The sequence below is a fragment of the Lotus japonicus genome, chromosome 1, assembly GCF_012489685.1.
Source record: "Lotus japonicus ecotype B-129 chromosome 1, LjGifu_v1.2".
Classification (NCBI taxonomy): Eukaryota; Viridiplantae; Streptophyta; class Magnoliopsida; order Fabales; family Fabaceae; genus Lotus; species Lotus japonicus.
The window spans coordinates 115,179,134-115,204,599 of NC_080041.1; the positions used below are offsets into that span (position 1 = coordinate 115,179,134).

The window sequence follows — 25,466 nt, forward strand, 5'->3', positions numbered from 1 at the left end:
CACTCTTGACACAAAAGTTTGTCATCTTCACATCAGTACTAAGCCTGAGAGTGTTAAGATTGCACATTCCCTATAAACATGACTACATACACCCCTGGTATGGATACGTTTAACTTGAATTTCTAAAATTTGATTTGACTTAAGTAAACTTATTGAAGAGTACAATTTTTTAAAGTTTTTCCATTTATGAAATTGAACCTGAACAGTACACCCCACTAACTTTTAAAAGAAAATTATATCCGACAAGCATCTTTCCTTTTGTCGTTATCCCAACACGTGATGCAAGAGTTCAATAAAGAAGTTTATTTTATTCTCAAACCACTACTTTACCACAAGTCTCACTGTTCAACGCTTCATCTGATACTCTTCCTGCTCTCAATTACTCTTTCTCACTTGACTTCACTCTTGAAACCCAATTCATTTCCACAAGCTCTTCAAGCATGGCTGCAATACCCACTCACATCAAAGCCTGGGCCTACTCAGAACATGGCAAGAGCGTTGATGTTCTCAAGTTTGATCCCAACTTGCCTTTACCTGAGTTGAAGGAGGATCAAGTCCTCATCAAGGTTGCTGCTGCATCCCTTAATCCCATTGATTACAAGAGAATGGAAGGGGCGTTTAAGGCCTCAGATTCCCCTTTACCAGTAAGTCATTCATTCCCTACTTTGCCAAATGGTTTTACCGTTGGAGTATGCATTTGAATTTCCAATGACTTCAACCTGAATCTACGTCGAAGTCAACGTGTCAACATACAACATGGTATATAAATTATAGTTTCATATTGTGATATCATTTTTATATTGTGATATCATTTATGTTTGCATACATTTATAAAAAAAATATTGTTTGATAGGATAATGTTATGAAATTCAGTTGTAAAATCAGAATTAATTATGTCTAACGTAGAAGCAACTATAATTGTTGTGGCAAGTCGATTCAATCTATGGCCCATGAACTCAATATTACTTGGTACGCCCAAATATCTTCAACTAGTTAGAATTGATTTTAGCCTAGAAGAATTGATTCAATAGAATTACTTTTAACAAAGTAGAACTGAGTTTTAAGCAACTCTTTTTTTTCCTTTTTCTTTTTCCTTAAGGTTTCCATGATTTTTATTATTTAATTTTCTCTGTGGTGGTTTCTTTAGACTGCTCCAGGGTACGATGTTGCTGGAGTGGTGGTTAAGGTGGGGAGTGAGGTGAAGAAATTTAAGGTTGGGGATGAAGTTTATGGTGATATCAATGAGCAAGCTATGGTATATCCAAAGGTGGTTGGTTCATTGGCTGAGTATACAGCTGCAGAAGAGAAACTGTTGTCACACAAACCGCAGAATCTGAGCTTTGCTGAGGCTGCTAGCCTTCCTTTGACAATTGAGACTGCTTATAATGGCCTTGAATTAGCTGGCTTTTCTGCTGGGAAATCTATACTTGTGCTTGGAGGTGCTGGTGGAGTTGGAACCCTCATTATTCAGGTATCAATATTCTTTTGAGTTTGAGGGGATAAAATAATGATTGATTAATGCACTCAAAATTAGAAAATACATAATCAGAGCAAAAGTTACTATTTTTGATATAAAAGTAAGTATACATCATGACACTCCCACTCTTTTGATTTGTCTCTTTTGTACTAATTAATGAGGAAATTTTAAGTTTGGGGACCATGTTTGTCACCCACCCCTTAAAACCTCAGCCACTAAAATATGACCTTGAAACAGTATGAGTATGACCTTCCACCATAATGCTAAGACTTAAGAGAGCAATTATTGCATGGGTTTTATATTCACAATCTGTCAAATTTTAATTTATATTAAAATATTTTGATAATGAAGTTCAAATGTTCAATTAAAATAAACTTAAGTTGCTTAACACAATGCAATATTCATTACTCACAACATTTATTTATTGGGTTATCTAAATCACCTAAATATGAGGTAAAATCACCCTAACCTAGGTAACCCAGTAATATTTTGACATGTGTCTTAGGAAATTCCAGCTCATGACTCATGTCAAAAATATTACTGGGCCACGTAAGGCTAGAGTGATTTTCCCTCATATTTACTTGTAGTGATTTAGACAACCCCTTATTTATTTACTCTTCTGTTCTGTGGAATTTGCTGTTTGTAGTTGAGTTATATTATATCAACAACATCGTTTGAAGTCAATTAACTATCCCAGCACTTCATGACTGCTTACATTTTCCTATACCGTTCTCTATTAGTATTTTGTTTTGCATAATTTATATTTTTTGACTCGCATAAGTTATAGGTAGAAATCAGAGTACAATAGCTTAAACATCCTAATTGATATTTCATGTCAAGTATAGTTGATAATGACTTATTGATGCAGCTGGCAAAGCATGTTTATGGCGCATCTAAGATTGCAGCTACATCCAGCACTGGGAAACTAGAATTGTTGAGGAAGTTGGGAGCTGACACGCCTATTGATTATACAAAGGAGAACTTTGAAGACCTTCCTGAAAAGTTTGATGTTGTGTATGATACAGTGGGTAAGAATTTGATCCATATTTTGCTTTGAGAAGGTTGGTATAATGCTTTCTAAAACTTGTTTTCTTGAAATTGAAAACAGGTCAGACTGAGAGTGCATTCAAGGTTCTAAAAGAAGGAGGCAAAGTTGTGACAATAGTACCACCTGGACTTCCACCAGCAATCTTTTTCGTGCTCACTTCTGATGGGGCTGTCTTAGAGAAACTGAGACCTTTCTTGGAAAGCGGCAAGGTAAAGCCAATACTTGATCCCAAGAGCCCGTTTCCATTTTCGCAAACTGTGGAAGCATTTTCATATCTGGAAACAGGCAGAGCCACTGGAAAAGTAGTCATCCATCCCATACCATGAACTTGACCACTTTAATTTTATTCTAATCTATAATGCAGCTGTTTGTGATTTAATAATTGTGGTTAAGAGTGAGAAATACTTTGGTAAACATTCTTGTATTGTCAATAAAAATCTCTTTCTAGTGTGGTTGCAATTGTCTGGTAAATGTAATATATAGTTTGTATGTTCTGATTAATTAAAAACTGCTGCAAGAACATGTGATAGGTATCAATGATGAGCAAGGAACAAAGACTGCATTTTAATTCAAAGAATGCTACTAAACTACACAAATTCTCTGGTATTTGAGAGACCAGAGAACTCTCTGCAAATACCCATTACAATCTAGATGTCCCACTTATTCTCCTCACCCTCTCATTTATAGTCACTCCTCACACACTCTATAACAAACTTACTGGCTAATTGTTATGCTAACTAACCCTCACTTACAATTACCTACCAATACTTCCACTGTGAACATTCACCTTATCCTCAAGGTTAAAGGATTGAGTACAAAGCTTAAGAATTGAACAATTCTCTGCAAAAGTCCATACGAGCAAAAATTCACTTGGATCCCATTGCTTAAAGCACTATGGATTCTTTGGTCCCACTGCTATGTAACACATCAATTATTATTATTTGAAAATATAACATCAATTTGTTGAGCAGTTGAGTTCCATTGGTCAACATTCAACCCCATTTATTTATGAAGTGTTGATCCATATATTTTGTCTGTGCCGAAGAGCTTGGTTGTCGTTGTGCTTATTTAATGACTTCATGATCTCTTGCCAATTTGATGTGTGCTTCCTGTCCTGGATTTTTCATACCCGTGTGAACATTTTCTACACCAACACTTAGTTTGATTTGACTTGCTTCAATATTTTTTTTTATAAGTCAAACTTGTATTAAAAGGAAGTAAAGGGTACTACAACCCATAATACATAGACACCAAACATTGAAAGTAGAAATAATCAATCTAAAGACATAGTACAATGATAAAGCAAATGTAAAAAGATCACAGCCACATAGCTAAGATCTTATATTGGCACAAAACAACAACAGTCCTCCCCCCACTCAACCTTGCCCAAGAACCGCTATTTCATTGGTCGTGTCATGCTGAATCATGTCCTTTCGGAGACAAGTGTTATTAGTTTATGTTAGGAAATAACACACCTGAAGAAGTAAAATAAACCAGGAGCGCAATCAACAACACAAGAATATAACGTGAAAACTCCAAAATCGGAGAAAAAACCACGGCCGTTGTCAAAACCGACAACCAGAAAATAAACACTATGTGAAAATTGTTACAACACATAGACTTCACTCTCAACCACTCCATGACCCCAGTACACCCACACTCTCCAAAGTAAATATTTGAACTATATCTCACAATGCTCTAAACCAAGAGCATAAGAGAAAAAGAAAACACAAATATAAACTTAAAGTGTTTTCAGGTGCTACATCTTTGGTGTTTTGGTGTGTTGAAACAAGGAGCTTGAGATCCCTATATATAGTCTTGGACCCTCCCACCCCTCACTAATCTAAGCGATGTGGGACTTCTCCAAGATGTATAACTTGATCTTTTTTTCTCCTTCATTAGCAATGTGAGACTTACATTGCAATCAACCCCAACACTTTAGTCACAAATGAGCATTTTCTTCACATGGCACATGACATCTTTTCGCTGAATTCGTGCCTGTTATCAGCGACATCATGAGGCCTAACTCAACTCAACTTAAAAACTAGCTCTTATGGTTGAGTTAGACTTTCTAAATTATTATATTGTATCGTCTATTTTAGATCTATTTGTTGGTGGAGAACTCTTATGTTTAGATCACTCCACAGATGTCCCGTCTTACATTCCTTCCTCCACCTCTTTCCACTTTAAAGAGGGGTGTGAAGACAACATTATTCTTCTAATAATAAGAAAAGGTCCATAAGATTCATAAGTAACTCGAGGTGTTTTCAGATCGCAAGTATCACGTTATCTTTCTTTATAAAGTTTATGGCCAGTGGTAGCCAAGAAAACATACCACAAACGATGATGTTGACTAGATGTTCAAAAGGCCTACGTCTCTGTATCCGGACTGTTTCTCCTCAAATTGTAAAGCTTGAACTGCACACCGCACAATAAAGAAATTGAGTAATGTTACTTATACACCTCTTTTTAAGATGGAAGAAGTGGAATAGAAGAGATTTAAGAAAAAAAAAAGTAAGAGAGAAAGTATGAGATAAAGTATGAGATATGATTGATGATAAGCAGGGCCGGCCCAAGAGTAAAGCCACTCAAACAAGAGTTTTAGATCTCCTGAAAAAAAAAATTACTAAAGAAAAAAGACCTCAATTTTTTTTTTACTTAATAAAAAAGCCCAAAAAAACCAAGCATTAATACTAAGTTAAAAATGCCCAAAAAAAACGTCTCACTTTAAAGTTGGTTTTATGCCTAATTTAGTGTTGGGTCGCCCTAATAATAAAATGAGAGAAATAAAAATAAAAATAGGTGTAAATGAAGTGGTTAAAAAATTATATCCTGTCCAAATGCATGAATTCAATAATGAAGTTATTTTATTGTCGGACTAATAGTACTACTTTACCAAGACACTCACTCTTCAATTCTTCATCTCTTATTTCTCTCTCTCTTCAATTCTTCACTCTTTTCAAGCATGGCAGCAATACCCACTCACATCAAAGCATGGACCTACTCAGAATACGGCAAGAGCACTGATATTCTTAAGTTCGATCCAAACGTGCCTTTACCTGAGTTGAAGGAGGATCATGTCCTCATCAAGGTCGTTGCTGCAGCCCTTAATCCCATTGATTATAAGAGAATGGAAGCTTTGTTTAAGGACACAGATTCCCCTTTACCCGTAAGTTAATTTTCAATTCTCCACTTTTCCATAGCGCGCCGAGCCGATTTGTGTACACCATTTTTTTTAAATCAGCGACACTTGCAGTTTGTGGCGGTCTACATAGTATAAAAGTTTTGCAGTTTATCATAAATTGCCGGTGTCTCTAGTATTAAAAAAAATATTAATGTACACGAACCATTTTGGCTTTCCATATTGCTTCTTTTTCTTGATTTCTTTTTTTTTCATGTATTTTGTGACATAATTTTATCTATGGTGGTTTCTTTTCAGACAGCTCCAGGGTATGATGTTGCTGGAGTGGTGGTTAAGGTTGGAAGTGAAGTGAAGAAATTTAAAGTTGGAGATGAAGTTTATGGTGATATCAATGAGAATGCTCTGGAGTATCCAAAGGTTGTTGGTTCATTGGCAGAGTATACAGCTGTAGAAGAGAAATTGTTGGCTCACAAGCCTAAGAATCTGAGCTTTGTTGAGGCAGCTAGTCTTCCTTTAGCAATTGAGACTGCTTATGAAGGCCTTGAGCGTGCTGGGTTTTCTGCTGGGAAATCTATTCTTGTGCTTGGAGGTGCTGGTGGAGTTGGAACCCACGTTATTCAGGTAACAATGTGATACTAGCTAGTGAGTAGTGACCAAGTATTTTGTTTTTAGGAATGATACCAACACCCACTGTTCAACACTTTTAATTGATTGGATAAAATGTATGTGCATCCATTAAATTTGTAGTGTAGTCTCATGAATTTCAACAAAATCAATAAAAGATTGTTGGAAAAAGATTATTAAAGAGGGTATTGCTAGCATATTTGTATTCACAAATATTGTTTCGTACACACTCTACAAAGAGTGAAGATGTAATAAAATAAAAGAAATATGAAAAAAAGAAAAGAAATGAAGAATAAGATTTGATATGCGGTATAATTGAAGGAGAAGAACAATATATAAAAAACAGGTGAGATTGAAGTAAACATCTATTTTTAGGAGTGGTCAAAATAGTGAAGTCATACACACTCATGCTTCACTTACTTAAATTTTAAATTGGATATTAAGTGTATTATGATTTATTTGCACTTCTACTACATTTTTATATTTATTTTTTATTTAGTTATCTTTTGTCTTTCAATTATATCATCTATTTATATTTATTATTTTCTTTCTCTATTCTTTATATGTCTTTTTTCTATATCTTTATTCCATTTATAGTTAAATGAGAGTGTGAATGAACTCAAAAGATTTAAAAAAAAATGTTTTCTAAATGACCCATAATAAAGTTTGGGTTAAATAACCCACCATTCAATCACATTGCAGATAAATGAGTTGAAATTTTTATATTTTATTTATTAATTTATTTTCAACTCATTTATCTCCAATGTGATTGAATGGTGGGTTATTTAACCCAAACTTTATCATGAGTTATTTAGACAATAAAAAAAACTCAAAAGTTACTCTCATAAATACAAAAATAGATACTGATATGAATAGCCTAAATGGTACTTGATGGTTTAAAATATCTCAGATTTATTGAAATGCTACTGATATCAGATACCAATAAATAAAAAATAGATATAAAAGGAAATATCTCTTTATAGTAGGTGGCCGCCCCCTCGCCCCTTTCCGCCACGAATATTACCTTCCCCCATATACAATTAACGTTTTTTATTTTCGAAAGACCCACATACAATTTATTTATTTTTGTTTTTGAAAGAGACCCATATGGCCATATACTATGTTTTCTGAAGGTGACCCATATACTATGTTAAAAGAGCAATTATTTGATTTGTCTTGTATCCAGTACCAATAAAACATTATTTAGGGGTTACTTGTGATTGAGATTTTAGAGGGAAAGGGAGATATTGACTTGTTTTTGTTTTTAAATTAAGAAAATAACATATAAATATTTACGATAATAAATTTTTTTTTTGAACTCAAATAAATTATTAGTATATGATCATTATGTTTATACTAATTTGAAGTTGTGTGAAAATATTTCAATACGAGCTTTGTTATTTTTTTTTCATTGTTATTTTAATATATTGTACTCTTATGCTAAAATTATCAGTATTACAAACCAGTCAGTAAATTGTACACCAACAGCTATCACAAGTACACTTGAGTTATGTACAAAACTAAAATTGTTTGTTATGAGAGACCGTAACATATTCAATTTACAAATAAAATTATTTTTCCCAGTTGCTAAAATACCATGGGGACCACACAAAAAATCTCAAAATCTTAATAGTTTGAATACTGATATAATATTTCATGATATATATAAGTGATTATAATTGATAATGCCTTGTTGATGTAGCTTGCCAAGCATGTTTTTGGCGCATCTAAGGTAGCAGCTACATCTAGCACTGGGAAGCTGGAGCTGTTGAGGAAGTTAGGAGCTGACATGCCTATTGATTATACAAAGGAGAACGTTGAAAACCTGCCTGAAAAGTTTGATGTGGTGTTTGATGCAGTTGGTAAGACTTTTGCACTTCTAACCCATAATTTTTAAGTTGTAGAAGCAATAGATAAGCATTAATATTACTTATTGAAACTGAACTAGTGCTCCATTTGGTACATATCCAACCGAATTCTAACGATAAGTACTTTTATCCCTGGACTTTGATACCATAATTTTCTTAGAGACTTTGATACCATAATCTTCTTTGAGAATTTTATGAGGTTGATATGATATTTTCTACGAGATGTAGTATTTACCTTTCTTATAACACAAAACAGGGGACGCTGACACGACATTCAAGCCTTTGAAAGAAGGAGGCAAATTTGTGACAATAGTACCACCTGCACTTCCACCACCGGCAATCTATTACATATTGAAATCTGATGGGGCTGTCTTAGAGAAACTAAAACCGTATTTGGAAAGTGGCAAGGTAAAGCCAATACTTGATCCCAAGAGTCCCTTTCCATTTTCCCAAACTGTTGAAGCATTTTCCTATCTGGAAACTAACAGAGCCGTTGGAAAAGTGGTCATCCATCCCATACCATGAACATAAACCATTGTGGTTCTATCATAATCTATGTTGTTGTTTGTGATTTAAGATTTGTGTTCAAGAGTGAGAAATACTTTGGTTTAAATGTAGTAATGTACCTGGTTTTCATTTCAAGGAAGGGTATACGGTGAAATAAAGTTCTCTTCCTAGTGTAGTTGAGTTGTATGCTAAATTGAATGTGTTATATTTTTTCTTTTTGGTAATAATATTTAGGCTTAAATAAGTTTTTCGTCCCTAACCTTTACCAAATGCTTGGTATTGGTCCCTTGCCGGAGTAAAGGTGAGTTTTAATTAGTCCCTAACCTTTGTCAAAAGGTTTGGTTTTGGTCCCTCCGGAGCTCCGGTGGCCCATGTGGCATGGCCACGTGAGATTAATAAACTGACATGGAATTTGTTTTTTTTTTTATAATTAAAAAAACCTAATTAATTTAAAAAAAGAAATTATAAACACAAAATTGAAGAGGAATATTGGAAGAACAGTCCTGCTCCAACCCCACGATTTCTTGCCCTCTTTTTGCAGCAACCCTTCAACAACACAGAGGATAGAGATTCAAAAACTTGATCTTATTCCACAATGAATTTTTTTTTTCCAGAAGCGATCATAAAGCGTTTTCTTTCATCTCTCGAACAATCTAAGCTTCTTTTTCTTCTCCCGAGCTTTCCTTCAGCACATCGAGAACCCCCCCCCCCAAACCCAGAAACCACAACCTTAAAAATCACATCCTAGAAAAATCAAACAACACGAAACCAAAATGGCCTCAAAACACTCACCGCTGTGTCGTGTCGCGAATACCGCCATCGCCATCGTGGGCCACCGGACCTGGCGCTGTTCATGCGTTGGACCACACTCTATTTCGCCCTCTGTTTTCCCCATCAATCGCCTCCCCCAACCCAGATCTGAACCTTCACTGGAACTTGCGGCTCCAGAGAAGACGAGTAAGACCCATCCCCTTTCTTCCAGAACGAGATCGCAAAGGAAGATATTTTTTAGGGAGAGGGATGTTGATGATGACGAACAATTTCTAGATTGAAGGTTTTGGGCAAAACCCTCGATCTGGTTTGAGAAGAGGGCACAATATCCCTCTTTCATCTTAGAATCTGCATCTGAACAAAGAAATTTTCTGGGTTTGGGATTTTGTTTTTCTAGATTTGAGGATATGATGTTGAAGATCCTGAAGATTTAATTTGGGATTTAAGTTTGATGGTTTAGTTTTAAATTATGGGATTTAAGGGTTTTAAGTGTTCAAAACAAGCTCAAGAATGTCCTTGGTTACATTATTTATTCATTAACTTTAAAGAGAAAATAATTTACTTTTCTAAAAAAAATTATGAGTTATTTAAAAAACAAAAATTCCACCTGACCTCATTAAACTGACGTGGTCATGCCACATGGGCCACCGGAGCTCCGGCGTTGACCCAGAGCTCCGGAGGGACCAAAACCAAACATTTTGACAAAGGTTAGGGACTAAAACCCACCTTTACTCCGGCGAGGGACCAATACCAAGCATTTGGTAAAGGTTAGGGACGAAAAACTTATTTAAGCCTAATATTTAATGTGTCATTGTATGGATGTGTTTGCATTTCCCTTTCTCTATTGAACGCCTGCTGCTACTACAATACCATCTCATGCAAAAGCTTGGATCTATTCTGAACATGGCAAGTCTTCAGATGTTTTGAAGTTCGAAAATAATTTGCCTACTCCCAAACCCAGACCAGATCAGGTACTAATCAAGGTTGTTGCAGCTGCCCTTAATCCTATTGATTTCATAAAGACTCAAGGTCATTACCAGGACAGTGATTCCCCTTTTCCAGTAAGACACCACATCTCTCTCACAAGTGCTTTGACTCTTAAGTCTTAATCTTTAGCTAAAAATAGAATGAAAATGCTCAATTTTATTTATGAAATTGTAAGCATGGTCCAAATGAAATTCCCTCAAGACAATTCCCTAAAATTTTAATCAAAGTTATCCAAACGAAATTTCCTTAAAGAAATCACTGTTTCGAGTACATGTATGCAAATATAAATCATATGCTTTAGGGGTACATGTACACGTTTCGGGTACGAAATTTTAACTTTCATTTACAAGATTCAATTCTGACCAGCTGATCAAATCTAATTCTGCTAACGATGATCTACATACACTTAGTTTTTAGAAGAAGGAAATCTCGCGGTCTTTAATTCTGTCAAATGTTGGTAAGGACTAACTTAACCGACAATTAATATAATTTGAGGTTGCGAGAATGACTTCTTCTAAATACTAACTTGTCCGACCCTATGCTTTAGGGGACAGAATTCAACATTCACTCCTAAAAATATAAATTGCACAACGCCTTCATAATTAAATGCTACATTCATCTAATATTGTGAGTGGTGATTGAAGATTGTTCCAGGCTATGATGTTGCTGGTGTGGTGGTCAAAGTAGGAAGTGAAGTTAAGGAATTTAAGGAAGGGGATGAGGTTTATGGTCTTGTTGAGGCAAAGGATGTTGGCTCGTTGGCTGAGTACACAAACACAACTGCTGAAGAGAATGGTTTGGTTCACAAGCCACAGAATCTGAGCTTTGTTGAAGCTGCTAGCCTTCCTTTGGCGATTGAGACTGCTTATAAAGGCCTTGAGCGAATTGGGTTTTCAGCTGGGCAATCTATCCTTGTTTTAGGAGGTAGCGGCGGAGTTGGAACACTTATAATTCAGGTATGGTGTTAATTTGTGCCTTAATTACCTCATTGAATGTTGATTAATGAACATTGTTAAGGTGCCACAACATAGAAATCTGACTAAATAAGGTTTGATATAAGATAGAAAAATTCTCGGTTTTGGAATTAGGCCTCACTTGAATTTTAGGATGTAATCAGAGTCCGAGTACGTAAACAATTTAATTAAGCACTTGTGGTCGTAAACAATAATACCTCCTGGAATTCCACCAGCTATCTTGTTCCAACTCTCTCCTGATGGGGCTATCTTAGAAAAACTCAAACCTTACTTGGAAAGTGGCAAGGTGAAGCCAGTCCTCGACCCCAAGAGCCCATTTCCGTTTTCGCAAACTGTTGAAGCTTTTTCCTATTTGGAAATGCGTAGAGCAGCTTGAAAGTGGTCTTCTATCCTATACCATGAAAATTGAAAACGAGCAGCTGGAAAAATGCTTCAAGGTTTGTGATATTGTTGGCCCAATATTTTGGCCCAAGAAAGAAAAACGCATTCAGCCCAAAACTCTCGAGGAAGTCGAATTCTGACTAAAGAAAGGAAGAGGAAGTTGCACCAAGTTAATGGGGCGGCAAAACTCGACAACAACAATTACTGCTAAACACAGGCACATGTAACACGTGCCACACTGACCAAGTCAAATTCCCCCCACGATGGTCGAAAACATGGCCAGGAAACGGTTGGAGCAGTTGAAGCACACGATCTCCACCACCATGCGTAGAACTTCCGGAGCAAGCATCAGATCGTGGGAGAAACCAGACCCACTAACACGCAGAACACGAAACTCTATAAATAGGAGAATCCAATTCAGAAAGAGGGTTCCCAACTCAAACTCTGAAAAATTCACCAGAAAGCTCTAATGTCCGCATCAATGAGACTCAAGGAGCAAAACGTGATGATGAAGGAGTACGTTGCAGAACCAACACTTTAGTTTCCCCGCATTTCAGTTTGTTGATTTCCAGTTCTTCTGTGCAGTTTGTTTGTCGAAATCTGCAGTTCATGTAGTTTTCATGTTATTTTAGTTTGTTTGACTGTTTTGTAATCGACTCGTATTCAATAAATTCCAGTTTCATCTGAGCTGCTTGTTATTGTCGAAAACACATTCATGTACACACAACACTTTGGCAAAGCGTTTTCTCAAAAGGACCCTGAAATCTAAACTTCCTATAGTCGAACTAAGAGGATATTTGTTTACCAAAAATCCGTGTAAACAGATATAGAGTGAGAAATAGATTGATGAATGTATGAGTTTGGAGTTGAATAAATGTAATGTTGAATTATTTTAGTAATTTAATGTCCTAATGTAATTTATTAGACTAACTTTTATAATTGTGTGCTCAATGTGATACTCGTTAGCAATTAAAAATGTGAAGTATCTTATAATGGAAGTGATCTATTATGTAAATGAAATTGGTGCAATATTATTATTTTTGTGTGGCACAAACCTAACATATCATTATTAGTCCGATCCAACCAAAAGAAAACAACTCATTAAAATTAAAATTTACAAATAACAGTTGTAATGTTTTTTTTTCTTCCAAGTCACACCTTGCACTCTCTTCTCATCTCTTTCTTAATTAATGTTTCTTCCTCTTTCTTTATTAAGAAAGAGATGAGAAAACAACTCATTCATGGACGGATGGACCTAATTATGTTTATGGATCAGAATAGATCTCGTTTTCATTGGGTATTATAGATTTGAACCTGACAGTAGTTATAGATGAAGTGCTCGCATCCATTAACGAGACGTGTCCAAGATGACAAGTCTCTTTATGAGGCTTGACAAATGTCTAACCGGTTGTGCTTAAACTTAATAAGAATGTCAATGACTAAAAATGTTAAGTCATCCATGTTCCAAAACAAACACATAAAGGGAATTAAAAAAAGTGAAATGTCACTCCATTCATCTTATGAATCATGATGGTGCTAGTAGTCCGCAAGGACAAACTAAGTAAAAAGATTAGAAGACGAATAAAGCCATAAAGGTTAAAAAGGCTAAATCCATAAGAATATTCTTTTAGAGAATATTTAAAATTATGTCACTTGCATAACATGAAGAGATTAATGGATATGCACCGTCAGTGTAAAAAAAGTTTTACACTAACGTCCAATCACATTATGCCACATAGGACCAAGTGGTTACAAATTTTTTAATTTTAATTAGTAAATTGTTGATGTGGCAGAAATCAATTGAGTGTCCCCGAATGATAGTTTAAGTGGTAAGAGTTAGGGGACATGTGGGTTGGGTGGGGGAGGTCCAGGGTTCAATCCCTGGCGGGTTTAATTTATCTTTCCGATGTACCAAAAGAAATCAATTGAGTGTATGTGTAAAACAAGTTTACAGTGTCAATGCACCTCCCATTTTCTCTAACATGAATGGGGTAGAGTGTAGTATTTTGAGATGAGAGATTAATTTCTATGCACTGACAGTGTAAAAAGTTTTACACACTCATTCAATCACATCCTTCCGTTTCCTATTTTAAAATTCATTAAATTCAAAATTAATTATGAGCTAACAAAATGGAGGGTTGTGATTGAATGATTTGTAAAACTTATTTACACTGTCAGTGCATAGAAATTAATCTTTTGAGATAGTTTAGAATTTAGTCTTGGCAAAATTTACTCTTAATTATATGGCATAATTGCACTTTTGGTCCCCTAACTTTAGCCTTCCTGCGAAAATCGTCCCTAAACTTTAAAATTAGCAAAAAAACGTCCCTAACGTTTACACCCGGTTGCAAAATTGGTTTTCCGTCCAATTCCATCCAATATTTAACGAATTCTGGGATAAAAATTAATAAAAAATAAGAAAATAAAACAAAAACCTAGAAATTGATGAATGTTCATCTTCTTCAAAGAACCTTCATCATCATCTTCATATTCTTCTCTAGAAAACCCAGAAGCAAACAAAAAAATCTTCAACCCCACCCCAAACATCAATTTCAGATCTCAAATCAACCATCAATTGAAGATGATCACAAACACTAGAACCAGTTTCTCCAAATCTGCATTTCCCTTTACTCCATTTACCCATTTCAAACCCAGAAAAATTTCAGATTAAACCCAAAACCCAACACAACATGACTCTTCCTTCATCATCTTCTTTTTTTAATCAAAAACCCATAAAAGATAACATTTATCTTCATCTCCTTTTTGAAACATCACAAACCAAAATCTCATTCACAATCACACAAAACACACCTTAACAGATTTGATTTTCTTCCCATTAACCACGCTATTAGCAATATAGTTCCAATATTACATCAACTCATGAGATTATCACAACACGGAAGGAAGAGATTATCAAAATAAAGAAAATAGCAACACCAGCAAATAAAAATTTCCAAATTCTCAAATTTCTCTTCGTCTGGCAAGAGGTTATACTCCTCTTATTTTTACTGATTCATACCCTTTGGTTCCGGTGCAACTTTCTCTTCTTCTCCCCGAATCTCGCGTGCAGACCATGGTAAAGATCGCAACTTTCGAAAACAATCAATGTTGAAGTTGAGATGGAAAGGGGTTGGGTTTCTGATTTCTGGTGGGAATCAAGTTCCGAACAAAAAGATCTCTCTGATTCCCGTTCTGGTTTGCAACAGATCGAAGGATTTCGGTTCGCGATTTGGAAGCAAGTGGGCTCTTGTTCACGATTTGGGCTTGGAAAAGGAGGAGAGGATCGCTAGATCTAGAGACAAGCAGATTCGTTTTCTGGGGTTGAGGGTGTTGTGTAAGACCCAAGTTTTTAAGCTTAGAATAAGTGGAAGAGATTTCCATTTATGATTATGCTTGACGTATCGTGAAGGAAAAACCTGAACAAGAGTTTATCGAATGGAATAAATTTATGAAGGAGAAAGTTCAGGAAAAGTCTAAGGATTGTATCAAAATCGATAAAAGGTATAACACGATCGATATACGCCTAAACCTAGGGCAGAAACCCTCGTAAATAGCTAGTTTTCACTTAAAGTCACGATGGAAATTAATTCCAAAAATCTTCAGAGAAATGTTAGAACTTCTCTTATTCCTTATACGACAATCATTTCGAGGCGAAACCCTAGGATCTACGAACGTCCGATTCCAATCCTCGGAAGTTTGCCGAAACTAAAACCCTGATAGTTCAAAACCCTAAAATCAACCGACAATGAAGACTTTTTCTATTCGGAGCTTCAAATGAAGATTCTACACGCGTACACCCATTTCTCTTGATGATTTCAATCTTTCTTCAGAAGGAAGTTTTCTATTCCGACATCCAATGCAAAAAGTAACTTATCGGGTAAAATAGTTTTACACCGACTTTGCATTAGTCACCTAAAATACAAGGAAACCTCTTTTGAGTTTTGGATTTATGTCGCCAAAACCTATCTTAGAATTCACGGAGAATGAAGCCGGAAAAATCTGAATCGCGAAACTTTCATTTTCCCGCGTTTTTCCAACCTCTATATATAGCCAAGAAATGAGAAAAAACACAAAAACTCACCCAAAAACCCACCCAAACCCGCGAGCTTCACAAGAGGAGGAGGAGAAGAGATTTTCTTCATTTCTTGCTTGATCGTTGATTCAACAGTTGCTACTTGAAGGTATCGAGGTATAGTCGCTAATCCTTACCTCTGATCGTCTTTTCCGTAACTTTTCTCTATGTCTTTCTGTGCTCATAGTTTTGAGGTTTTTGCAAAACTATCCTGATAACTTCATTTTTGATTCTAAACATCTTCCCTACGTGCCCAAGAGCATGTTTAGCTAATAATACTGCGCCGATTCTCGAAAAACTACCGTCGAGTTTCAATTCTGCTTAAAATACCCATTTTGGGGCAAAGCTTCGTCCTTTGGGCTGAAAACTATCGCCTTAGCTTAGTGCTAGTAGGATTAGTTGTCATAAACGTCGTTGGTGACGTCCCCATCCAATTTGCTCTTCGAAATTTCAGTTTTGAAATTCTGAGCTAAAATAATGACCAAAATACCCCTGCGACAGTTTTCGATCCGATAATTTTTCCGAGTTTAGAATACCCTTAGTTACGACTAATAATAACCTAGGAACCAAGTTTGATCGAAGAAAAATCGACCCACCTAATTACCAATAGTGGCCGAGCACCCTAAGGGGGGAGGAGGAAAATTTCTTTTTCGAAAACTTGCCCTTTCGCGCTAGATTATCGTACCTCGGAGTATATACTACTTCGTGTAACCTTAGTGAGTATTGTTTGCTGAGTTTCTGACTCATTGTGATTGATTTCTGTGGTTTTGCTCTAAAGGTGATTTTGAGGAATTTCCTGAAGAGCAAGGCATCGATTGTGAAGGAACGCTAGACGGGAACCCTGGAGAATCTTCAGGTGAGGGCTACTCACTGAATCCTTAGTTAATGCTTAGGTGTCGATACTTCGACTTGATTTACTGTTTCCGCACTTGTTTGTGTTTGATTGGAAAAATGTTTTCTGAGGCTTCGGCTGACAATGTAAATGATTCATCTACTGAATGTTTTTGAGATTGAATTACATGGTACGTGCTAAGTGGGTAATCTAGAATGTGTGATGCATGCTTTATATGCTAAGTGCTATGTGGTTATTTTAGAATGTGTTGATATATGACATGTTTGTTGGTTGTGCTGATTGAATTATGTCCTTGCACTGATATCTGTGATTCTGAGTAGTGAGAATAGCGGGCATGTCATACCGATTTTATTTTGAGATTTTGGGGAAAGTTTGATAGGACGAATGAGATTCGGGCCTTGTTATTGTTTTAGTGGATCGAGACATTCTCTGAAAGTTATTTGGGATTTGGAGATCCTTAAACTCATAAGTTTTGCGATAAGACCAAATGGAAATTATTTTATAAGGAAAATTCATAAGACATTAAACAACCTCTAAATCTTCAAATAATAATAACAAACTCGAAAGGAAGCTTAGGATTAAAATCTTAGTTGTGGAAAACGAGAAGTGTCGTCGGATCCAAGTGTTGAGAGAATTGATAAGTTCTGAGTATGTTGATACTCCTTCGCTCTTTGAGCAGTTGTTTAGCCATCCAAGGGATGTGCCGAGAAGCTTCACTGAGGCGTGAGACCTTGTGAAAGCGAGAATCTTCACTGAGGCGTAAGACCTCGTGGAAAGCGAGAATCTTCACTGAGGCGTGAGACCTCGTGGAAAGCATGGATCTTCACTGAGGCGTGAGACCTCGTGAATAGCATGGAACTTCACTGAAGCGTGAGACTTCGTGCAAGTGTGTAAATTCACTGAGGCGTGAGACCTCGTGAGAGCATAAAACTTCACTGAAGCGTGAGACTTCGTGATTGTATAAGACTCCACTGAAGCGTGAGATTTCGTGGGAGCATTGATGACTCGAAGAGTTATCGTGAGTGGTTGCACTCATTTTATGATTAATTGTATTTTGTCGCAGAAATCGACTATTACCTTAGGGTATGCTTTTAGAGACAATAAGTTAGCTAGTACACGTGGCGACGTGTCGAGTGAGGTCGGAGACGTTGTTTGGCTAATCACTTTGCATTCATGCATACATTTTGAGGTATTAACACGAAACGAACTTCGGACCTCGGTGGATTCCAAAATGGTCATAAGACCCGGATTTCCGCGTAAGAGCGCTATTAGGCGACTCTTAGTAGCAGACCGAAATGGCAGACCTTCGGGTTCACTGCTGATTTGGCTACCTTTGTGTGGTGTAAGAGGCACGCGGGCCGAAATGGTCTCACCGTGGCTGGTGTTAGGGCTGATCCGTTGATGCCCATCCTTTTTCCGGAATGCATTTGGTTAACTGGGTTAACCGTCATTTCATTTCATGCAACATGCATACTGACATTGTTGCTGAGTGTGTTTGATACTTGTTAATTCTATTTGATGCATGTTAACTATGATTACTGTCGTTACATTCATTATGGAATATGCAACCCTAGGATGTTATCTATAACTATAAGCCTAAGTGGCCAATCTCTTATTTGTATCTATTGGTGATATTACTTACATAATTCTTTGGAGTTGACCCTCGCGTTTTCTGTGTGTGCTTTGGCGGACTATGCCCTTTGTCAGATGTTTTTGGCGGGCTGGTTCACGATGGTTCACCCTTTGGGGGGAACTAGGGTTGAGATGCTGGAACAGGAGCGCATCGCGGTCGCGAAAGGAGGACGGATGGTGTACATAGACTAGGTCGTTCTGGATTCAGATTTGGACGACGATCATGCTAGCATGTAGGTTTTAGTGCTGGTGTGAGCTCCTCGAGATGGGATTAGTGTAGGAGTAGAGTCTTAGCTCTGACCGTTATGTTTTCTTTTGGGAACAAGGTAGTTTCCCGCCGATAGCTTTTTGTGTGGTTTCTCTACGGGAATCACAGAGAGTTGGTTGGGCTAGGAGGTCTTCTTTTAGGCCGTTTGGGCTAACTCATTCTCATTTTTGAGGTTTGTGTTGCGGACACTTAACCTTTACTTTTGGTCTGTACATTTTGCCTACGGGCGTTACCTTCTGTTACTTCCCGTCACTGGAGGTTTACTCGTGACGTGGTTTGCTACTTACAGCGGGGGACTGTATTTATATTATATATTAGTTCTGTTATCTTTCGTTTTAGAGTTTTATTTCTTTCAGTCTTGCTTATATCGACGAAAAAAAAATATTCACGTTTTTCCGCTTTAAGTTTCTTTTTGGTTACTAAAGTGACGCCACCGAAATCGGGGTGTTACATGTTGCTTCCTCTTCCTCCTTAATGGATCTGGGTTATGGCTGTTTGCTGAAATTTCAATGCTTTGGATTCCATCAACAATCTGAGTCTTTGAAAAATATTGACTTTCTAGTTAAAACTGGAGAAGATGAAGATGTCTGAGAGTTGAAGTTTTCTTTTTCTTCTAGGAGGGATATTTTAATTTTTTAATTAATTTTTTGAGAAATATTCCGTTAGTTTATGGATGGAATTGGACGGAAAACCAATTTTGCAACCGGCTGTAACGTTAGGGACGTTTTTTGCTAATTTTAAAGTTTAGGGACGATTTTCACATGAAGGCTAAAGTTGGGGGACCAAAAGTGCAATTAAGCCTAATTATATATAAATGTTGTAATGCTTCATTTTGGGGAAAAAATAGTCAAATCCTGGAGACCATCTGCATATATAGGCGCTTACCCGTAATCCACCATTCCAATCTCGAAAACATGGCTGCTGTCACTACAATACCATATCATGTAAAAGCCTGGATCTATTCTGAACATGGGAAGTCATCAGTGCATGTTCTGAAGTTCGAAAATAATTTGCCCATTCCGGTAACCAAACCAGATCAGGTACTAATCAAGGTTGTTGCAGCTGCCCTTGATCCCGTTGATTTCTTAAAGACTCAAGGTCATCACCAGGACAGTCACTATCCTTTTCCAGTAAGATACCACATCCTTCTCTCTGCATTTCTTTGAATCTTAATCTTTATATTAAAATAGACTGAATGCTCAATTTGGTTGTGGGTGTCGTGCAAGTTAGTCCTTAGAAGAAGGCTCTGCGGTCCCTGATTGTGCCAAATGTCACTATAGAACTAACATGACTGACATTTGACACAATCAGGAACTTGGGAAGTATTTACTTCTTCCTGGCACTAACTTGCCCGACCCTACACTTTCAGAGAGCGACGAAATTAAACATTCACTTCTAAAAATACAAATTGCATAATGCCTTCATAATTAAATCCCTATATTCATCTAATTTTTTGAGTGGTGATTAATGAAGATTGTTCCAGGCTATGATGTTGCTGGTGTGGTGGTCAAAGTAGGAACTGCAGTAATGAAATTTAAGGTAGGGGATGAAGTTTTTGGTAAGAAAATGGTAGATAATGTACCCATAATAATAAAAGTAATTGCTCATACTGTTCTCATTAAATAAATTCATACATAACATGAATACCTTAGCTCTTAGGCTCTAATAGTAGTGTAGCTACTATATAAACTTGGAGTAATATTTAGAGAACAATAATTATTGACAACTAGAAAAGACACCTGCTCTAGGTGTATTTTATTTTTACTTTCACTACTCATAATGCATTAAGTAAATCTGTAAATGGACAATAGTACTGATAATCAATTCCCTGATATTGATTTGGTCTATTTGAGTGTGGTAATTTTTCAGGGACAACTTTAGGAATCCAAGCACCAGCAGTAGTAGTCAGACCTTGAGATTTCCATCATTTGTTCTGGACTCATTCTTTCAAGTTCACTTTGCCTCCATGAAGCAAAATTATTCCTGTTCTGTGGGTCAGTTGCCAAAGGGTTATCCTCCATTTTGTGCACTTGGGATCTCATTCTCATGTACAGCCTCATTGTTGCAACACAATCTTCATAAGGATCTTGTATCCCACTTTGAATGTCATACCTACATAATTGCAAAACATACAAATATTGGACATATATTTATTTTTACTTTTTTGAAAGCTAAAATATATAAATTGATAACAAGAAAATTTCTTTTGTTGAATTGTAATAAGTAGATACTTACCCTAGATATGCTTGTGTTAAGTACTTGAGTGAGTTGCTAAGCTTGCTTGTTTTCATCAGTGGAGGGTATTTCGCAGTGTCCCTGTGTAAATTACAAAGATTTGTTCAATATAGTCGAATTCAAAGCATTCAATATGATCGAATTTAAAGTAAAATTCAAATATGTTTGTTCTGCTCAAACAATAACTTAATTGGATATCAATAATACCTTATTTTTTCTCCTCGATATTCAATTTGCAAGCATGCAAGGTCATGATCTAAACCATGACCCACAAGAGTCCTAGCTTTTCCACCTCTTGCTCGAATTGTCCATATTGGTTCCCCATTGCAAACGAAGTCTTGGATCTTCCTCTGAACCTGTCTCAGAGGCATTGCATCCCTCAAGGATTCTGGTCTAATGCCAGTTGTCTCATACCTGCAGTTAATCAATCAGCACCCCAGTTCAGAATACTAGATATATGGATCCATAAGAGATAGTCTGCATTATCGCAGCCAAGTAGCCACATAATTTGAGCCGTCTGATTAAGATTGGTCGCTTCATATATTTCATACAGATCTTACAATGGAAATAAATTAAAATCTAAGCCGATGGACCGGTCTTAATCAAACGACTCAAATTGCGTGAGTGCGTGAGAGTAGAGTATTCTTGGCCGCAAGAGTCTATTTTCATGAATTTAACCGACCTATAGTTTGTAATAGGAAGGAGTGGCTTGACGTAAGAGTGGAAGATGATGTTCTCCCTCTCATCAATTAAGCAGACTCTTGCACAAAGATCCAGTGAGCCATCACTGCCACCTCCAACCATTTTACAGGCAAGTGCAACTACTTGTGGTCCCCTTGTTCCACCACCAATTGTCAAATTGTCACGAACACCCAAGTTTGAGAAGCGACCAATTATTCCCTACAATAAGTAGAAAAAGTTAGTATTGAGGAGGATATACTAATACACATTGATAAGTTCTTTTTAAGATTCAAAGAGAGAAGTTCATACATTTATTCCAGAGAGTTGGCATTTTTCTTGGTGGATCCTGCGAGAGTTAGGGCTGTCAAGGATTTTCAAGCAAAACTTGCACCCTCGGTTGGCAAAGATGTCTCTGCACTCCTGTTTTGGCAATGGACCTGGAGAAGAACCATATCAAGATCTCGTCACAAACAGTTCTCTTCTTTTTCTATCATATTACTCATCATATATCTTATTTCTCTCTCTCCTCTCTCATGTGGGTGAGATCACAGTGTGAAGTGTTGGTGATTTTAGTATCATCAATGAATTTTAGTAGTAATGTGATTCATTGAAGGCCGATGCGATTATGCGTTAAGCTCGGAAACGAGTTAGGTAGTGCGGAGTGCACGCTTGTTGAGCCAACGCATAATCGACCGCGAAATTTTTCGAAAAGACATTCGGTTTTATTAACCGTTTTTCCCAGTTTCTGAAACAAACTCCTTATAAAGGAGTCATTTGGCCTTTAGTTGAAAACATAGAAAAACAAAACCGATATATCTCTACATTCTTGATCTGTTCTTCATTTGCCTGAAGCAGATTGCTCTTCAGAATTATCCCAACAAGGATTTCGTGAACCCAGGCAAGAATAAGGTCGAAATACTTTGTTCTGAAAGTGTACGAACACGCAGCGGCGGACCTTCATGGTGACATAGGGGAGCTGCAGCTCCCTCACCATTGTCAGAAAAACTAATAGTATCAATAAGATACAAATGTGTTGCTTTTAGCAAATTATAATAATAAAATACTTCAAAGCAATCTCTCTTTCTCTTGTCTTGTCCTAGCTACCTATTCACACTCACATCACATGTTTCAAATACTAGCTTTGCATCCTATCTCTTTTTCTGTTTTGATGTACGTGCGGTGAAACCTATATATCTCTACAATTAAAACTAAAGAAATTGTCTTTTCATTTTAATTATCTTTTTCTAAAAATTGTTCTTGATAATCAAAAGTGAAATTGTAATCTGTATATATTTTCATTTTTTTATAATGTTTGATGAAGATCACTAGACACTTACAGTGAGATGATTAAAAAATGAGAGATAAGTGATAAATGTGGTATATGACATAAAGTGATATGAAAAAAAGAGATGAGAGAAAAATTAGGGTGTATAAAAAGTGTGAGTCTTTAAATATTACACAATGTTAACATCTATCAAACATCTCATTTTTCTCTTCATTTTTTTCTTATATCATCTATCACATCTATTATTTCTCTTTCATTTTCTCTCTTTTCTTTTATTTCTTATCGAGAGTGTTTGTTGGATGTTTTATTTGGTGTGTGTACATTTTTACGAACTCAACTCAACATAGATCTACATTAAAATTAATATGGTAAATTTTTATTTTCCGAGTCAAGTTTTATGTGATAAATTTTAACTTTTTTATTTTTAACTTGTTTATTAGTACATAAAAATATGTGAAATAACCTTTGTATTTGAAAAAAAAAATATCAAACAAAACATAATCTAATTTACACAATATTTTAGCTCCTCCAAACTTTTATGTCAAGTTCCGCCACTGCGAACACGATTCTTCGAAGTTATCCAGGATTATCATACCCTAATTTGTAACATGAAGCAAAGTTTATTGATTGATTTTTTTATCTCTAAACCACAAGTATCATCCACTGAGACAATCCTGTAATTTGAGCCGAGTAGGACATTTGTGCTCAGCAAAACTCTCCTTACCAGATTCTTAATGTTTGATTGTTTACAATTTATGAAGAGGAGGTTACCTATAAGATGCTCCCTGAGAGACTCAAATGACCTGCAGTGTTTCCTGCAAATGCCACAGACTGGTTCATGAACAGAATGGTATGAGATCCTCATGTGCTCCACAAGGTGCTCTATTCTGTTGAACTGCCTGAAGCATGCTGCACACTTGTTCCTGTTGTAATAAAAAATGTTTGGTGAACATCAATACAGTCACGCATAGATGTGATATGACTAGAAGATAGAGATAGAGAAAAAAATGATATATGTGAGTGATGTTACTATTTTGATGTATATGAATGGGACTCTACATACATACATTGTTAATAAACAATATTCATTCCATCAAATGTTTCTACTTAAGACACACATGCACAGTTTAGTATGTGTATCTCCATGTGAGTGCTTGTGCTTGTGTTTGTGCTAGTGCTAGTGCTTGAGTGTCAGAAGAAACAAACCTGCGAGTTTCTGCGCTCTCAACAATTCTGCAATCCATTGTATGCAAATCTTTGTAATTGATAACAAGACTAGATGAGAATTTGAGTTGAGGTAAAAGGTTGGAGTAAGATGGTATTTATAGAGGGGAGTGAGAGACTGAGGTCATAATTGCTTCAACTTGAGTGTATGGACGATTCAAAAAGGCATTGTTCAGTATGTTATTTCTGATTCTCTTGAACCCTTTTCTTATCTTTTGGCCATACCTCTTCCCTTTCGAGTTCTCGTGCAGGTTTTAGCTAAAGAATACTATTCTTGTGTTTGTGATCTATATTCCAGATTCTTATTGGGTCCAATCTTCATGTTTCTATCTTTGACTTCACCTTTATATATACACATTGCTTTAATTATTTGCATGCTTTTCATTGTTGGAAACCAACCAACCAACCAAATGTTTTGAAAAAAAAATCAAGTTAAAGAACGGATCCCAACTCAATTATTTTGTTACAATGCTCTTCCAAAAATCACCAACATGCATGATCAAGTTTAGCTTACAATTACATGACCTATAGTTTTTGTTAAACCATAAAATCTCACATTGGTGGTTTGAGGTTGAAGAGCATAATTATATTAGTGTATAAGTTATTGTGCTACTGCAATTGGACTTTTGAATCAGATCAAAGTCCACCAAAATCAAATACACCTATAGGGGAAAGCCAACAATATCTACAGAACACTAGTTTTCATACGGTTATAATTAAGCCAAGCAATTGAATTTCAGAATTTGTTCCTCATGAAAATAAGAAAGAAGTTCCACATCGGTCTGTTTGACACGAAATCAATAATATATAAGTTGGAGAGTTGCAATCCTAATCTCATCAAGCCATTTTGAGCTAGATTTCTGCTCCACTAAGCCGGCTCACCCTAACTCAAAGTAACTTTTAGGACTCGAGTACAAGCTATCTGATAGGAACCGAATTTATTACAGAATATTTATGGAAGTACTGGTGTTCGAGAGCCAGTTCTCTCCTACAAATTCTGGAATTTTGAGAGTTCAGTCTCTCCCTAAGACAACCACCCAATTTCTGAATGTCTAAACTAACAGCCACAACTTCTATTTATAACCAGAAATTTAATAACCACCCCTAGGCAGTTTTGATAGAACATAACTAACATAAACTGATGTAAATAACTAATAATAACTAACCCAATAACTACCCGAACAAATAATTAAATAATAACTTTCTAACTGCTACTGTTCACGAGCACTGTTCATCCTATCAATACCCCGCCCTAAAGATCCACCTTGTCCCCAAGGTGATAATCCGGAAAAGTTTCTTGCACTATGGCCACATTTTTCCCAATTATTCTCACACGAAGGAAGCCTTTATCTGGTGGCTTTGGCGGGGGTCGCAGGAAAAGCTTCTTGCACTCTGCCCACAAATTCACAACTGTTCTTACACAAAGGAAACTTGAAT

General features: G+C 36.4%; 5 protein-coding genes across 5 annotated transcripts; 4 read left to right on the forward strand and 1 right to left on the reverse strand.

Moving 5' to 3' along the window:
• Positions 1-327: 327 nt before the first annotated feature.
• LOC130729536 (2-methylene-furan-3-one reductase-like) lies at positions 328-2,984 on the forward strand. The gene is made up of 4 exons (XM_057581317.1): positions 328-644; positions 1,148-1,471; positions 2,346-2,505; positions 2,586-2,984. The coding sequence occupies exons 1-4, from the start codon at positions 441-443 to the stop codon at positions 2,849-2,851; spliced, it is 954 nt and encodes a 317-aa protein (XP_057437300.1). The 5' UTR covers positions 328-440; the 3' UTR covers positions 2,852-2,984.
• A 2,432-nt stretch (positions 2,985-5,416) lies between these two features.
• LOC130729538 (2-methylene-furan-3-one reductase-like) lies at positions 5,417-8,910 on the forward strand. Its single transcript, XM_057581320.1, has 4 exons — positions 5,417-5,694; positions 5,965-6,288; positions 7,994-8,153; positions 8,416-8,910. The coding sequence occupies exons 1-4, from the start codon at positions 5,491-5,493 to the stop codon at positions 8,682-8,684; spliced, it is 957 nt and encodes a 318-aa protein (XP_057437303.1). The 5' UTR covers positions 5,417-5,490; the 3' UTR covers positions 8,685-8,910.
• Positions 8,911-10,285: 1,375 nt separating this feature from the next.
• Positions 10,286-12,463, forward strand: LOC130720431 (2-methylene-furan-3-one reductase-like; the record flags this gene model as incomplete). The annotated part of the gene is made up of 3 exons (XM_057571080.1): positions 10,286-10,498; positions 11,069-11,380; positions 11,614-12,463. Coding segments are annotated over 3 exons (564 nt in total), but the record flags the coding sequence as incomplete, so codon positions are not given.
• Positions 12,464-19,451: 6,988 nt separating this feature from the next.
• LOC130729540 (2-methylene-furan-3-one reductase-like) lies at positions 19,452-20,971 on the forward strand. The gene is made up of 3 exons (XM_057581322.1): positions 19,452-19,734; positions 20,078-20,143; positions 20,474-20,971. The coding sequence occupies exons 1-3, from the start codon at positions 19,519-19,521 to the stop codon at positions 20,483-20,485; spliced, it is 294 nt and encodes a 97-aa protein (XP_057437305.1). The 5' UTR covers positions 19,452-19,518; the 3' UTR covers positions 20,486-20,971.
• LOC130729539 (uncharacterized) lies at positions 20,482-24,080 on the reverse strand. Its single transcript, XM_057581321.1, has 7 exons — positions 24,012-24,080; positions 23,577-23,728; positions 21,830-21,957; positions 21,522-21,739; positions 21,047-21,253; positions 20,840-20,920; positions 20,482-20,716 (listed from the first exon to the last, which is right to left on the reverse strand). The coding sequence occupies exons 1-7, from the start codon at positions 24,047-24,049 to the stop codon at positions 20,482-20,484; spliced, it is 1,059 nt and encodes a 352-aa protein (XP_057437304.1). The 5' UTR covers positions 24,050-24,080.
• Positions 24,081-25,466: the final 1,386 nt, after the last annotated feature.